Here is a 16838-nt window from a genome sequence, read left to right as displayed (position 1 = left end):
CTAAGAACATTTTATCTTTTTTTGACTATTGTACTCGGTCTTGAACGAACCTCTAATTTTTTTTCTGTTAAAATCTCTCTTGCAGCTCTCTCTCATGATAACAAGTTTCTCGGTAGCACAGCTCACGATAGTATGCTGAAGGTATCATTTTATCCTCTCTAAACTCAAGCCCTTAGAGTTATGATTTACATGTTTTGTGTTTTTGGTGATATAGTTGTGGAACCTAGAAGAGATTCTAGAAGGTTCTAATGGGAACTCGGGGAACGCATCTGGAGCTGCAGGAGACAGTGACAGTGACAACGATGGGATGGACGTTGACAATGATCCTTCCAAGTCTTCCAAAGGTAAACTAAAGAGAAACCTACTGAACTTTTTGGAACATCTTAAACATTTCCTTGAGATGATAACTATCACATGATCTGATCTCGAGTTTTTCTTGCTTTACAGGCACCAAGAGGAAAACAAAAAGTAAATCGACTACTCTGGACTCTACAAATAATTTCTTCGCAGACTTGTAGATTTTGTTTCAGAGAAGTTTGGATAGTATTTCAGTTTCATACTTGAATTGTCTACTTGATTCTGACAGTTTTGTTAACCGACTACATCTTTTCTCAGAATCTCTTTACTATTACTACTAGTATTTATTCATCACTGTAAGATTATCAAACTCCATAGAGAATTCTGTTTATGAGGCAATTCTTATATAGTTTATTCTAACAATCACCAAGTCATACTTAAGATCATATATAAGGTCAAAGAAGAATATTATTTTCTTTCATGAGAACAGAGCAAAATTATCTTCAATATATCTTTGGAGCTAATTGTTAAGCGATCTTACTATGTTCTAGAGTTTTTATGTACACAACTTTTCTCAATGCCAATGGATACAAATATTAAACTATCAAAAGGAACAATTAATTTGAACCATCAGCTCCACCCAAGATGATATGACTAAGACGAGAGCAAGCGAATACAATAGAATCAATTGTGGAATCTGCATTACACAAATCCAACTGCATCAAGAAAACGGGTCATTTCAATAGTAGGAACCTCCTCGGCTTCGGAAACTAGAGAAGATGGTCAAGGAAAAACAAAACCATATAATTAAGTAAGAATAATCTTACGTAAACAAACATGTAGCATGCAGATTTAGTAGTAGACTAGTATCCACAAGACCACAACCAAACCAATATTGACAAAATTTATTATTAAAATTGAAATTACAATGTTTCGGAAAATAATAAGCTCCTTTAAAGAATAGTGATTAAACTCTGGAAATAACAAAGAGGAAACACACGAGTACGATACAAAAATTCGTAACTAATTTCATAAGATTTGGTTTTGGGATCAAGTGTTAGCAATAGATCCCCAGTTAGAGGTTCACAAAACAATAACTTGTCCTTGTCCACAAAGTGAGAATCTGTGCTTCCCTAACCAAGAGGTAGCTATATTGAGATCTATGGAATATATTTCCGTCCATGTCCCCCGGTCTGAATCAAACGACCATATCACTTGGTTGGGCCACATTTTTTCGGATACGCACAAACGATCATCAAGGTTGCACATGACCAACTCTCTATTAGAGTGGTGGTGGTGATGGAGAAAGGGAGCTTTAGACATGACTTGGAAAGTTTCGGTATGCAGATCAAAAGACAAAACATGTGTGGTTTCACCCTCAGTGAGCCAATGAAGTGACCCATCTACATATATAGGATCTTGATAAGGAAGAATCGGGTAGGGGGACGCAGGGACAACGTACCTCCAAGCATTGGTGGTAAAATCAAAAACTTCACAAATAGTAGTGTTGTTGTCATCGTTGTAAAGGCCGCCAAATTCAGCAGAATTATATAAGCAAACTGGCTTGAATGTGCCATTGATTTTGTCTTTACCGAATCCAAGATTAGCCCATGGAGTTGAACTGACCTTGTCTTCATGATCTTTGAGTAGTTGATAGGTAGAAAGAGGGAAAGTTTGATGCCATCGAGTGGTGGGATTGACAACAATATTTGGAACATTGACATCGTAGAGGCATATCAGACCATCACAGCTACTCTTGCAAACTTTGTACAAGACTTTTTTTGCCCAAGGAGTAGGGATCTTAACAGAAACTGATGACCCCAATGCCAACGTTCTCATACATTCATACACTGTATCAAAAAGATATGATTCATCACATACGGATACGAAAAGAACATCTGGATTACCTGATTGCCTACGATTCATCAGTTGTCTTACTTGGAAAGCACGACATTGGATTTTGGATTTCCATTTTCGATACAGACTTGAATTTGAGCAAGGATTTCACATCAACTCTCTTCAGAATATGCTCCACAACATCATTGGGTAGCAAGTCCATATTATCTCTCTGTCTTTGAATCTGAATTATGAAAAGAAGGGAGTCAATATATCCTTTATTTATACACAGAATCATCATCCCAATCCAACTAGTAAACTGGAAGAAAAAAAAACGAATTGTTGTTTAGACTAAATATATTTTAACTCGTGGTAGGGATAAATTATTTGATTTGTAACTAAACAATTTAAATTGTAAGTTGTATTTGTTTGTTAATTTTATGATTTAACCCGCTGCATACCGCGAGACACTTTATTTGTTTATATTAATTTAATCAACTTAATTATGTCTATTATTCTAATATTAATAGTGTTAACAAAATAATGAAATGATGTTTTATTTGTGTAGCATTGATTTAATGATATTTTAACTTTTTAAAAGTTGAAAATTCTTGAAGATAAAGAACCAAAGTAAACCAAATAAAATTTATAAATTTGAATGTCTGATAAATCGATCTCTGCTCATTCGTATTCGGAATCATTTTTGTTTCTTTTATAGTATGACTATAAACCATTGCTCTATTTTTCCAAGCAATGTGGGACATTGTATGCATATTTTTTCTATTCTTCGATTGAAATGTGGGACATTATATGCATATTTTGTCTATTCTTCGATTGAGTAATATATGTCCATTTAAAATAATTTGAATCACATCATATGCAAAAAAAAAAATCACAAATTTTATTAAGTAAATGTATTATATAGTAATTCAAAATAATTTAAATATAAGATCAAATAAAAATGAAAAGAGAATCATATATTTATGTTTGAATTAGGTAGAGAGATTTATAGAAATTGGATAAATTTTGAAAATATTTTTTTCTAAAGATTCCATGTAATTAAGTATAACTGAAAGGATACATTGCAGATGTATTTCGAATGTTGATATAGATATCAAAATTTTGGCTTGTTACAGGTTCAGTTTTGGCTTGGTTCGTTTTTTATAAATTAGTATTTTTTAATAGAATTTGGTTTAACACATTTCAGTTACACAAAATTCAGGTTCCGTTTGGTTTTGTTCGGCTAATCTGGTATAGAATTTTTACGGTATAGAATTTTTAAAACCGTTTGGATCCTTATAAATTTTGACTTCGGATAATTGAATTACGGTTTTGTTTGGATTAGTTTGATAACTGAATTCCTGTTTTGTCTTGTCTTTGAATGGAGTTTGCAAAAACAGTACAAAAAGAATAGCTGCTTCGAGTTCAATCTTTCTCTTTTATTTCAGTTGAGTTCGAAAACGATGCAACAAATCTGAATGAATTATAAATTAGTACAAATTTCACATAAAGAAGCTCAGAAATTATTTGAGTCAACTCTCCTTTTGTCAAAACAGGTCGGTAAAGATTCATCGCCACTAACTGTAAGCTAATAAGAAGAACACTCTGTTTGTATAAGATAACTTTGTTGCTAAAGTAACTTCTCCATGTTATATTGGTAATATCCAAACTATTTAATGTTGATTTAATGTCTAACCTTTATATATTCATTATCATATACGGGAAGAGTCTCAGAGTCACAAAATTTCAGAAAAACAAAAGAAAACTCATCTTGTATATACCTTTTGAGAGCTAACACGGTAAAACAATCTTATGTTGTAAAGTTTTACGTATACAACATCTCTCAAGGCCTGAAAGAACCAACTTTACTGAAAACTATATTCAAGTGATGCTTTACTTTTTCTTTTTGACTAGTTTAACCTATTGCAGATTTGATTGTCTCAGTTTCTGCAGGACGCCACCATGACTTTTGAATGGAAAGCAAGCCTTCATTATCTTTGGACTGCGTCATTTTAACGTTCCATTTCATGGATTTCACCATTTTCTCAACTTCTCCTATTGTTTCCATGTCGTCTCTAATGATGAAAGTTCCCTGTGGCCTAAGAATTCGATCAATTTCAGCCATTACCGACACCAAACTGCACCTGTAATGCAAAAGAAAAGGGTTTGATATTCATCAAATCATATCAGATCATCAAGCTCTGCATTTGAGAGAGAATAAAAAGAATCGGTGATGCTATCTACCTCTTCCTCAGGGTAGAGAAAAGATGATCGGCATGGAGAAGGTCATAAGTTCTGGGATAAGTGTTGAATGATTCACACCAGTCATGATAGATTCCAAATAAACCACGTTCATATATGATCGGCAGTGTATCTGGCGCGTCTACAGGAACCACGTTCATCACCCATAGTTTCAGATCCTTCAATGCAGCAGCAAATCCTCCATAGACTGCTCTCATGTCCATCACATTTCTCACATTCGACCAATCGATTTCCATGCCACTAAGGTATGACTTTGAGACAATAGTTTTCCATTTCTCTTGGTCCGCTGTGAAATCCTCTTGTGCAGGTTTTCCATAAACACCTTCCTTTGAATCCAACCACTCAGGCGCAGTCTCGAGCCTTTCTGGCCACATGTTTGGCCACACCGCTCCTCGCTTCGATGAATCTTCTGTCACTTTATGCATACATGCCTCAAGTGGAACATTCCTAAACCACAAATTCAACATATGAGCATCAGACTGCATTGGTTTACTAATAGTAAATTTACGCAGGATTTTAGGTCACTATACCAGGCTGCATTTTGATCATCGGAATCCTTGCAGAGAGGTGGCTCATTTTGAAGTCTTTTGTTGTAACATTTATTTGAAGTTGGCTTTTGGTATATGGCAGCCCCAACTTCATTCAATTTGTCTTTCTTAATTGTCACCAGCTTCCAGCACATTGCCTTTGTGAGCTCCGACATTGCTACAGCACAAAGAAGGCCTCTCCAAAGTTAGAAATCATATTTCAAAAGCCTATTTTGAGGCAAGGAGCAAACACAGAAGAAAGATCAAGTTTCTAACCTTTCCATATACCAGAATCTTCCTCGTTCTTCCTATAGACTGGAGTTGCTGACCAGACAAAGAAACCACCCGGCCTCAAAGCACGATTCAATTCCAAAAGGAGTTTACCACCTTCATTTCAGACAACAACAAAAAAAAGTAAGGGAAAAAGAACAAAAATAAGGCAAAAGAATACAATGGGACACACTTTTACCTTCAATATGCCAAGGGACTCTACAACGAGCACAATGGATAAGGTCAAAAACAGAACCAGGAAAGGGTAATCTTTTGGTTCCCATAACATTTAACATTGCAGGAATACCACGTTCCAGCGCGAATTGCACTTGCGCCTCATGCTCATCTTTGGGAGCAAATGATAAAGCAAGCACGTCTCTTTCAAAAAGGAAACCCCCAAAGCTAGCAACTCCACACCCAACATCCAATATAACACGGGTTCTATTTCCCCAAGCAATAGGAGGATGTGACTGAAACAATATAGTTAATTCAATACTTATCAATTTATCATGCTTAGTAATGAGATGCTTATTATGTAGCCAACTAGCCATTATAAAAAAAATTACCTGTTGGATGAAATCAATGTAGTGAAGGGCTCCATTCTTAAACTGAGTACCACCACCAGGGAAAGTGAGATGTTCACCACTCATCTTCACCCAATTTTGATGTCCCTTGATCTCTGCAAGCTTGGTGTGGGGAACATTGTTGTACCAGATCTGCGATTACATAACAAATAGCTGTCACGACAGATCATTTAAAGGAGCGCAAGCAGTTTTTCTCTACATATTGATAAAGTCTTCTTGTTAATTATGGCGCAGTCCTATTGTATTTGTAACTAGCCCAGGGGTAAAGCAGGGAATTGTAGCTTTTCCAGCTCAGCAACAGACCTTACGTAGGTCTGTTGGTAGCTAAAGGTTTAAAGGAGAGCTAGGGGATTTGTTGGAGGATACTGAAACTGTCTAGGACCTTAGTTTCATCATTGGTTAAGAGTAAGAGCTTTCTCTCGTCAAGAAGTTTACCTTTTCTCTACTCTTTGGCCACTTGATGGACCGCTTATAACCATCAGGAAGAGTCACAAGACAATGAGGAGATTCCTCAGGACAATGACGCTCACGGTGTTCATAATGCATTGTAGATTGAAGCTTCTTGATAACTTGCCAGTTGTCAAGGCAAGGGATGTAGTCTGGCCCAGCAGTCACATTGCAAGTTTTCCATCCATAGCTACTTTGGTCCTTAGATATCGATGACTCTTGTACTTTCTTCTCGTTCTGTGACTCAACCAATTGGGTCGACCAAGCTCCATCTCTAGTGCTCGACTCTTTTGTGATTTCAGCCTGGTCACCAGCTGGAAAGACGTCCTTGTTACTCTTCTCCGTGCTGCTTTCTTCAGTTTCACTAGCATTCTCTTCTGGTTTTTCTTCAGACTTTTCTTCGTTTCCGTTACCATCCTCAGATTTGTTTTCTTCCGTGCTCTCTTCCAGTTGCGTTTTCTCTTTCTGACTTGCTTCATCACTTTCAGATTCTACTTCTTTTACATTCTTCTTCTCTTTCTCCCCATCTCCATCAATATTGCTGTCATCAGACACCTTTTTTTCCTCGACTGCCTCAGTTGTCTCGCCAGAGCTCTCATCGACCTGGTTTCCCTCAGCAGATTTCTCTGTCTCAGTATTCACTTCATTGTTCTCAGTCACAACCTCTTTTTCCTCGTTCTTTTCATCAGAAAAGTTCTTCTGATCACGATCGCCTTCTTCTTTCTTCAAGTCATTCTTAGTAACAGGTTCCACATCCTTTGCAATATCACTTGAGGAATAGTCAACAGAATCAGCCGGGGCAGACCAGGAAGACGTGAACATCCACGCCCCAACTAAACATAAGGAAATAACCAGAACAATAGTAACGGTTAAACCATAGCTTGATGATTTCTTCCCGTCTACACGGGAGTACTTCCCCATCGCCATGTTCCTCGAGCCAAATGCAACCTTTACTCACATTCACCTGAAAACCAATCACAAAGCAAAAGTTTTCAACGGCGCAATAAACCAAAAACAAAAAAGTACAACACGATGCAGCCATACTCATATGTTTATTAGCTTTTAGGCTCAAAAATTTCTAAACTTGTCACAGAGGACAAGATAACTCTGCATATATATGAAAAACAAAGCAAGAAACACATAGCTGCACAGATCTAGATGACCAAACTAAAACATACCTCGGATCTTAACACTCAATGAAAAGTTAAAAAAATTTTAAACAAGGATCCAATCAAATTTAACACCAAAACAAATCACAATTCAGTACAAACATCATCTACTAATAAATAAGTAAAACAGATTCAATGAGCAGCGTCGAATCAAACATCAAAGCAGTACCCGGAAGCAATGAGGCTTACTGGTAAAAAAGATTGAGGCAAATCTTACCAGAGGAAATTATGGGTTGAGTCTAAGATCCTCAAAAGATTGCAACTTTGTGAACAAGGAAAGTAGGATATTTTGGGATCGGATCTAGTAAAAGGAGCTACTAGTGGGTTTGATTCGAATGAGCAAGCTTACGGCCTTAAAAACGCCAAAAATCCCGTTGTCAAAAAAAAAAAAAAGGGGAGCTTTTTTAAATAAACAATTAATTTTTCGTGTTTTCGAAGATTTTATTTATTTATTCTCTCTGCCGCCGCGTCGATCACCGACACTGACAGATCTCAAGAACATAAAAATGTCAGCGGCTTCGTTAAACGTTGCTGTCTTAAAGTAAACAGCTAGCGGACTCATACGGCCCATTCTTTCGTCTCAAAAAGGCCGTATCTGGTAAGTCCATTAAAAAAGGAGATGTGTTCAGTTCTCATGAATCTAAAATTCCAAAACATGAACACAAGATTATATGTTCTTTGTTTGTATGTTGCTAAAATAAACAGTCATATAAAAGACATTAATGCTTGAATGTACAGAGAAGAATATACGACCCATGAATCATGATGTCTTTGTTGGCTGTTCATTTGAGCTTTTCTGCTGCCCACTGTTTGCTGATTTTTCCTCCTCCTGCTCTTCATCATCACACCAAAGATATTGATGACACCAAAAGAAAGATTAGGACACATAAGTGAAAAAAGATGGACTTATCCCTAGATAAGAATGGAGAGAGAACACTTAAACAGCATCGAGGTAGCTATCGAGTAAACCAAACAAAGTATCAGAGACTAGAATCCTACAGTGCTAATGTGCTATATATATATCACTGGTAGCCCCAAATTAGTGTTGTTTTTAGATAAACTTGAATATTTTTCATTGTTTCTAACTTCTAACCAATTTTAAATCACTTCAAAGCAAGAACATGACCGGAAAAAGTAGAAAAAAAATACTTCTGAAGAAGTGTTTAACCGTAAGTGTTAATATAGAAAATGGTTGAAACTCTTAGGAAGCAGTACTCTACTTACGGAGCCATCCCCTATCCAAAATTCTCGCTCAAGTCAACGAACCCTCTTACTAATCTTACTAGGAATCTAGGATGTTCAGATGCTGAGAGTCTTAAGTTATCCAGTTTTAGAGAATTTAATCTATAAAAGATACAGCTTCTTAGATTCCTAAACAGGCTAAACTAAAGAGTCTTAGACTAACCTGAAATTATCTTTCAGATCCTGCGATCATATCAAACAAACCGCAGCAACTCAACCATGAGGTTCGAACAACTGGTGGACCAGAAGGCATAAGACTCTGCATATTACATATGGCAAATGATTCAGGAAACTGATAGAATTAGCTCAAGTAGAGGAGGAAAGAACGAAAAAGGTACCCTTTCTTCCGAACATTCTGGCACTTCAGATTCTTTCCCTCTCTTGATTTCTTTGCTTGCCTCCGCAGCAGATCCTGGAATGTTAACTTCTTTCGCTTCTTTTAGTCTATGCTTTTCTTCGGTTTCACCAGACTTCTGTTGGACAGAATCCGAGTCTGTCGAGCTCTCAACTTGCTCATTTTTGTCAGACATCACAACCTTTGAGGCAGAAGAAGAACCCACAGGCTTGTCAGAATCAACAGCAGGTGCAATTTCCAAAGTTGAAGTACCACCAGCCTCTTTCACTCCTTGTGCCCGAGTACTGTCTGTTTGCTCTTTAACAGTGACTTTCCCCAGACCAGATGATGAAGGAGGTGAAGGAGATGGGTCTCTTGTCCCAATATCATCATTTCCCTGAGAACCAGGAGAACTCAGGTTGCCATCACTTTCTCTATCATCTTGACTTCCATGTTCATCAAGTCCAGAAATGTTCCCTTCACATAAAGATCAAAGAAACTGCTAAAGGCGCAATAAAAGACTCTCTTGGGAACATTACTGGAAAAGGATAGAACAAAAATTGCAAGAATCAAGAAGACAACACACAGACAACTAAACACGAATCATATTGATTAAAGAAAAGTCACAAACTTTGGAGCAATAATTAACCAGAGATTAGCTAAATCTCAATACATGTACAGATTCTTCATAAAAATCCTCAAAAGATTCGCTATAAAGTAGGATCAAAGCATCATTTCACTCCGTCTTGTGTGTAATACGAAAAGTTTCAGAGCCATTCGAAAAGACAAAGGAAGAAACTTTACCTAACACCAAATCTGTTTAAGAGAGAGAAGATACATAATTCCCCTAAAACCCAACTAAACCCACCAAAATTAATATCGATCCCAACAACTAAAAATCCTGAATTAAAAGCAAAACAGTAACCAAGAGAGAGTACCTACCATGACCATTGAAGCCTTTGTTGTTGGCACCAGCTCCAATGGATTCCTGTTCCTCTTGCTGCTTCTTCTTCAAGGCCTTTCTTTTCTTCGACCCAGGAGGCATGATCACTGGAAACAAGAAAGGTTTGGTATTGGTTCGTTCTCTCACTCTAAAGATTTTCTTGAGCTTTTTTGTTGGGTTGTGTGATGTAGGGTGGAGTTGAGGTTTCTTCTTTTTGTTTGTATGTGTTGGGGAAAATCAAATGTCACACTAACAGTCAAAGAGGCACAAGATAAGGCGGATCCCATTTATTAAACGTGTGTGTCGGTCCGGCTCCAAATCTACTACGTACGGTTCGTTTGGTTCTTTATTTGTTAGTATTCTTTTACAATTAAGGAATATAAAACTAGTTTGAAAATATGCATCTTGATCACTTTCTAATTAACTCACAATTTTGTTCATATTTATTAGTATGATTTAATAGATACATTTTATTTGGGTAAACAAGGTTTTGTACATGTATGGTATGGAGACATCCTTGACACTAACATTTACTACAATAGAGTTGGGAAAATGCAAAAGTAAAAAAAGCAAAAACAATAAAACACACAAAATAAAAGTAAATGATAATTTGAAAGTTTTGCAACAATCACACCGAATCTATGTGGTTGATCTTTTATTAGTACTTTATTATGATCAGTAGCAGAGTCGGAGACATCAATCACATAATGCTTCATCATCTCTTGTTCATGTGTTTCCTCTTTTTGTTTTAGCGCATGCTCCACCTCCACCTGAAAAAGATCGATCAACCAGAGATTATTAAAATCAATCACATGTTGTGAAGTGAAGAACAAACCTATACGAGGTTTTTGAATACAAATTTACGTTGTGTGTTGTCATCATATTCATGGTATGCTCATGCTCCATCCGTGACTTCTCTTTCATCGCTATTATTAACTCTGCTTCTGCAAGGTTATTAGATTCTTCCATCTTCGTTTCTTTATCCATAAATTTATCATTTTCTTCCTGAGAACCCAAATGATTTGCAATATTTTAAATTCTATTAACATTTACAATAGTTTGGTACGGACAACGTGAACGTGTATGAGTATAGTAATCTATATATATGTATAATACATTTAAAACTATGAAAATTATTTAAGAAAATAAAAAAATATATCTTTTAGTGTTCATCGTCGATACTCGATCGTATGATCAGCTGAAGGCAAAGCATACGAGAGACCACTTCATATTTGATTATTTGAATGTACATCAAAACACTATTTCACCTTTATCTGGTGAGTATACGATTTCCCAGTGTTTTGGGTTTGAATAGCTGCAACATGGTCTAGAAGCTTGACTACAAGAACTACGTTTATAACGGAGGGCAAGTCCTGATCAGCCATATTCTGATCACCAATAATTCCTGCATGCACGTACCCATATGTTGTACATAAGAAAAAGTTATATATATCTTTTGAAAAGAAGAATGAAGAAATTGGAAGAAATTAAATTGGTAGACTGTATATCAAAAGAAAAACTCACGAGCTTTCTTATCCTTTTGTTTGTAAAGAACAAAAGAAGGATGATCAATGAACAAGTTAATCTACAAAACAATCATATATACAAGTGAATAACATAAGAAGAAGGAATGCACAAGTTAATCGACGTAACAAAGCATATTATATACAAGTAAAATGAGCTCTCTCTTTCTCCATTTATAGTTTCACCTTGTCACTAATGTTTTAGAAAAATAACAATATAGCATTAAAATTACTTTCTTAACTAAAATCCATTTTAATTTACAAGAGAGATCAATTTAATTATTTTTTCATCATTCAACAAAAAAAAAATCAACTGATTAACGAAAAGTATAAAGAGAATGATATTGGAAACATAAAGAAACACCATTTTATGAGATATAGATAACATTTCAATTCTATATAAAAAAAGGACATAAAATTAAATAAAACTAGTGGTATTTGTATATGTGACACTAGAGTTAATTTATATTTGTGAAAGTGAGATTGATTTGCGCACTTAATTGAGTAGAAGTAGAAACGGTAAACGAAACAGAAAAGCCAAGACGACTCTTTGGGGATTGACTTTGGTAGTTCTTAGCCTGTTAGTCGACCAAGGAACTCCTTCTGATCCATCCTTTAAATTTTCCATGCGACATCGCTTTTGATGGTCTTAAACAATTATACTGTAGTTTGGACAAATCACATGATTATGGTCAATTGATAAGTATGATGTTAAACATAATCGTAATAACTTTTTTAACATAACAGTCGGTAACTCGGAATAACGGATTTGTTCTGAAATATCTGTTGAAGTGACTCATTAATTTAGAATAGTTATACTATAATATATGTTGTGGAAGTGCATGTGATGTGATGTCCTCTAAATAAATCGAGGATGTTACAAGACACATCAAAAGCATTGCTAATATTATACGCTCATAATCATTAATTCCCTACATTTTGTATAGCAGTGTACAATACAAATACCATGAGTTATCATATATATTGTCTTATATTAAGAAAGATACATTCCTATCAAAACCCTCAAATCTATGGAAAAGTATACACTCTGTGATGATGGCATAATTCGTTGCAATGAGAATGCCTCTGAAAAAAAATCCAAATTTTTAAAATGGATGAACTAAGTTACACATATTGAAATGTATCTCTAAGTAATTAATATTCAGCCTCTAAAACTTAACGTATGTGATTAAATAAATGACGAATGCACAACATCCAATATATTATTAATATTATTGTCATGAATGTTACATAGCCGGTTTATATAACGTATTGATTTTTACACGTTTTTTAATCACAACCATACACAAACACTAGAAGATGTCGACCTAAAACCAATTACTAGCTAGCTAGTCATATAATTATATATATTCTACAATATGTAAGTTTATTATATAAAATTAGAGAAAACGTATATCACAACCTGACCAATATTAACATTGTCTTTCAATTTCAGGTAGAAATGTCATCTAACAACAACTTGTTATTGGTATTGTGAAAAATTTCGTTGGTATTGGTATTGTGAAAATTTTCATTGGTATTGTTGATTTCTCACATAATTGCTGCATAACTAACCAAATTAGTTGTTTAAAACTTATCCATGTTGTATAGGGGATAATTTGAAGGAAACTATACAAAGAAAATTTGAATGGCTATTTGTTTTTTTTTTCTGTGCACCAAAACACAAAATGGCTATTAAAGATAGTTATTTTCAAAAACTAAAACCAGAAAGTACAAACCTTCAACTACAAATACTGTACTTTTAAATAGACTGTAGTGTAGACTAGTCCGGCCTAAGAAATCCAAAATATATATTTTTCAGATCTAAAACTCTTCCATCTGATGAGACCTATGTTGTCTAGAATCGGCCGAGTAGGACAGAATCGAACCTAGGATGAACACAGATTGACATTTCATCAGGCTGATGCGATGTGTTGTATAAAGTCAACTTTTAACGTGGCATGATCCCTATCGTCCGTTGAGAATCACACCAAGTTACATATGTTAGATTAGATCTATGTGAGATCTTTAAATCTAATCTCATCTTACATAGGCAAGCTACGGTAATATGTGCATTTGGTGTTTTGACTTTGAAGACTTGGCTTCTTGAGGAAAAAAAAAGAAAATGGCCAAAAAAATCTAACATTAAGTAGAGAAGACTTAGTCAGCTGAGAGAAGACAAAGTCTTCACAATCTCTAATTTAGAATCATGGTGTACCACAAACTAAGTGACTCTTTTAACACAACAAAACGTGAAACCCACCTGGGACATACAAACTACAAATGACATGGTTACAAAAGACAAGCCAACACAATCCCAGAGACACATACATTAGCCCAAACCTTTTTGTCTCTGCCTATTTTATAATTTTTTCCTTTTAATTCTCTCTGCTTTTGCTACAGACAGAGCAAAAACTAACCAAAGAGATGCGAGGAGCCGAGTCGTTGGTTACCTTAAACCACAAGATTCTCCGGCCATGTAGGAAACTCCTAATCAGAATCAGCAAGAGCTGTCCCCGACGCCATAACCGGCATTTGAAACTCAAGAAAGCATCTCCTTCTTCTTCAGCTTCTTCAGGGAACAAGGTCACCAAAGTGGTGGCTTTGTTCTTCCTCTCCTTCCATAAAAAGAAGCAGAAGAAAGAGAAGATGAAGCGGCTTAACGAACTCAGGAGCTTCTCGCACGCAGTCAGTGACCAGAAGAAGGTCCCAAACAAAGAATCAAACAAGAAAGTTTTCCCATCAAGACTCACAATGTCATGGCTAGGTCAAGGCAAGGGTAACAACAACAACACACAGGAAGTCCCTCAAGATCACGATGCACGTAGTAGAGACAGCACAAGCGCATTCATTCCTTGATATTTCTATGCTCTATCAAGTCTCAATGTACATTGACATTGAGAGATCCTACACTAAGATATTTTATATTACGCGAGATACTTCTCTAGCAATATCAATCTGTGTGTTTGCATATTGTGGTCATTGAAAAGGTTAAAACAAGATTGATGCATATGATGAATTTTGTAGTAATGGGGTTAATTAAATATAATATTAGAATCATCAACAAAAGGATTGCAATTTCAAGAATCCAAATAATATTGGAAACAGNTAGGTCAAGGCAAGGGTAACAACAACAACAACAACAACACACAGGAAGTCCCTCAAGATCACGATGCACGTAGTAGAGACAGCACAAGCGCATTCATTCCTTGATATTTCTATGCTCTATCAAGTCTCAATGTACATTGACATTGAGAGCTCCTACACTAAGATATTTTATATTACGCGAGATACTTCTCTAGCAATATCAATCTGTGTGTTTGCATATTGTGGTCATTGAAAAAGTTAAAACAAGATTGATACATATGATGAATTTTGTAGTAATGGGGTTAATTAAATATAATATTAGAATCATCAACAAAAGGATTGCAATTTCAAGAATCCAAATAATATTAGAAACAAGAAGATAGACATTGAATCTTTATACTACATCTATCCTAAAAGCACGGACCAAGTTGCTTCATTCCCTAAACCCCCAATCTTAGGCAAATCTATTCACCCATTGGGTTGATACAAAGTTTGGAGTAAGAAGCCAGGTAACTATCCTCCAACCATTTCTTGGCAGCATCTCCATTGTATCAGGACCTAAAAAAAAAAACGGAGGCAATGAAATAGCAATTAAAAAAAAAAAAAAATTGAAAAGCTTCTATTCTCACAAGGAACAAGACCATAATGAAATTCAAGAAAATTTTATGTTGAAGCTCTAAAGTTATTGAAGTTATTAAGACCCACATTGCGGAAAGAAGAAACTAAAAAATGAAGAGTAGCAGAGCAAATCTTACTCATTGGAAAAGAAAAATCTGGAACGGTGTTGTAGGAGCAGCTGGAAAGAAGTGAAGCCATGGGCCGTGGTTACACAGTATTAGCGGTAGGAGAAGGACAAGGTTGTTAAACCCTAAGAGGGAGAGAGAGAGAGAGAATTAACTTAAGAGTGTCTTTAAGTAAAGTAATGATCTTTGTTGAACGCGTGCTTACAGTTCTGTGCATAGAGCACAGTTACCAATGTATGTGAGACAGAGACAGAGAGTGACTTTTGTGTTTTGGTTTCAAATTCGAAGGTCCCCTGTTTTGTTCTTCTGAGGGAAAACAATATGGGTTCCTTAGTGGGCTTAGCTATCTCTTACTGGGCCTTATCAAAAGACCTTGAAGAAAATGGCAATGTCTTCTTGTGACCATTATAATTGTGACCATTATAATTGTGACCATTATAAAGACGTTAATTAAGGCTCCAAATGGTTTATTTGGATGCTCAAAATTGAAAAAATGAGTTCAGTAAAATTGGGTTGAATAATATTCAATTCATTTGAATAAGTTGAACATTTTTTCTGTATAATTAATTTATTTTTTCAACTTTTTAAGTTGAACGAGTTCAATGCAAATGATGAAAATTATTCATTTAACCTATTCAATCTCTTCAATCGTGTTTGCAGCCTAAAAGGTCCAAATCAAACTAGGGTTTCCCGTAATGTGTTTATATAAATAAATTCCTGTTCTAGACAGTAATAGAAATATTAAGATAATTAGTAATTTTTGTATTTTAGTGAATAACTACTACTGTGATCAGATTATAAATTTTTGATAAAGTAAACAGATATGTTGTACATTTCTCACCTTGATTTGATAGATGTCACAGGCAACAAATTCTGCTCTATCTGTCTCTGACAAAGTCACAATCAATAACAACAGAACAGCTCTTTTATGGTTAGGCTAGTTTTTTTGTCCACATTTGCACTACGATTAAATCCAACTCAAAATATTTTCAATCACATTTTCATAATTCCAACCAAGTGATAAACACTTGCAAGCATTGCATTATAAATCCTAACACATTAGCAATTATTGTTATTTTCTCAAAATTAACCACAAATTTTCTTATGTTTCCTATTACAACTTAGGGAAAATTTAAAGAATATGAAAAAAATAGGAACGAAGGGGATAAATAAATATTTGTTTCACATTTTCCCCACCTTTACTTAAAGATAAAAACAACACGGGAACACTGGAATTTTCCGTAATATGCAAAAACAAAAAAAAAACGAGAAATTATGATAGAAAATGGCAAACCGGTAACGATTCAAGCCTCCAAAAAACCGGTTAACCTAAGAACCGAATTACGAACCCGTCTCAGATCTCTTCCCTTAAGAGTCCTTCCACTACCTGAACAAACGGAAAACGCCATTTGTCCTCCTCCTTGGATCCTCCGTCCGACCATAATATGCGGCGGCACTATCTCTTCTCCACCGTCAAAATGTTCCTCCTCTTTCTCAACGTACCTACGAAACATGTTCTCCGGAATATTCACCGGGAGAGAGCTCGATAAGGCCTTGTCCTCCGTCGTCTTCTT

The 16838-nt window shown here is 35.5% G+C and overlaps 5 protein-coding genes and 2 pseudogenes across 7 annotated transcripts in view; 2 read left to right on the top strand and 5 right to left on the bottom strand.

The window, feature by feature from the left end:
• The window catches only part of LOC104700012 (WD repeat-containing protein 55), a 3568-nt gene extending 2920 nt beyond the window's left edge, over nucleotides 1–648 (top strand). Inside the window, exons 13-14 of the mRNA XM_010415460.2 lie at nucleotides 215–344; nucleotides 448–648. Of these exons, the coding sequence (XP_010413762.1) occupies nucleotides 215–344; nucleotides 448–518 (201 nt within the window). The 3' untranslated portion in view covers nucleotides 519–648. The remainder of the gene's footprint in view (nucleotides 1–214; nucleotides 345–447) is intronic.
• On the bottom strand, nucleotides 1251–2356 carry LOC109125560 (annotated as a pseudogene).
• LOC104700011 (probable methyltransferase PMT25) lies at nucleotides 3878–7852 on the bottom strand. The gene is made up of 8 exons (XM_010415457.2): nucleotides 7610–7852; nucleotides 6212–7187; nucleotides 5759–5908; nucleotides 5392–5662; nucleotides 5199–5309; nucleotides 4926–5100; nucleotides 4378–4842; nucleotides 3878–4277 (listed from the first exon to the last, which is right to left on the bottom strand). Exons 2-8 carry the CDS (start codon nucleotides 7148–7150, stop codon nucleotides 4049–4051), a joined length of 2340 nt encoding a protein of 779 aa, XP_010413759.1. The 5' UTR covers nucleotides 7151–7187; nucleotides 7610–7852; the 3' UTR covers nucleotides 3878–4048.
• On the bottom strand, nucleotides 8000–10130 carry LOC104700010. Of its 2 annotated transcripts, none has more exons than XM_010415456.2 (4): nucleotides 9911–10130; nucleotides 8973–9445; nucleotides 8798–8893; nucleotides 8000–8226 (listed from the first exon to the last, which is right to left on the bottom strand). In XM_010415456.2, the coding sequence occupies exons 1-3, from the start codon at nucleotides 10011–10013 to the stop codon at nucleotides 8804–8806; spliced, it is 666 nt and encodes a 221-aa protein (XP_010413758.1). In that variant the 5' UTR covers nucleotides 10014–10130; the 3' UTR covers nucleotides 8000–8226; nucleotides 8798–8803. The 2 variants fall into 2 exon arrangements, with proteins under 2 accessions (XP_010413758.1, XP_010413757.1); XM_010415455.2 differs by having other exon boundaries at nucleotides 8000–8221.
• LOC104700009 lies at nucleotides 10332–11334 on the bottom strand (annotated as a pseudogene).
• LOC104700008 lies at nucleotides 13787–15073 on the top strand. Of its 2 annotated transcripts, XM_010415450.2 has the most exons (2): nucleotides 13787–14201; nucleotides 14547–15073. In XM_010415450.2, the coding sequence occupies exons 1-2, from the start codon at nucleotides 13862–13864 to the stop codon at nucleotides 14645–14647; spliced, it is 441 nt and encodes a 146-aa protein (XP_010413752.1). In that variant the 5' UTR covers nucleotides 13787–13861; the 3' UTR covers nucleotides 14648–15073. The 2 variants fall into 2 exon arrangements, with proteins under 2 accessions (XP_010413752.1, XP_010413753.1); XM_010415451.2 differs by lacking the exon at nucleotides 14547–15073 and having other exon boundaries at nucleotides 13787–14521.
• Nucleotides 16359–16838, bottom strand: part of LOC109125381 — a 735-nt gene continuing 255 nt past the window's right edge. Inside the window, exon 2 of the mRNA XM_019226969.1 lies at nucleotides 16359–16835. Within this exon, the coding sequence (XP_019082514.1) occupies nucleotides 16569–16835 (267 nt within the window). The 3' untranslated portion in view covers nucleotides 16359–16568. The remainder of the gene's footprint in view (nucleotides 16836–16838) is intronic.

Source organism: Camelina sativa, chromosome 7 (assembly GCF_000633955.1).
Source record: "Camelina sativa cultivar DH55 chromosome 7, Cs, whole genome shotgun sequence".
Taxonomy (NCBI): Eukaryota; Viridiplantae; Streptophyta; class Magnoliopsida; order Brassicales; family Brassicaceae; genus Camelina; species Camelina sativa.
This window is presented reverse-complemented; position numbering and strand designations above follow the sequence as displayed.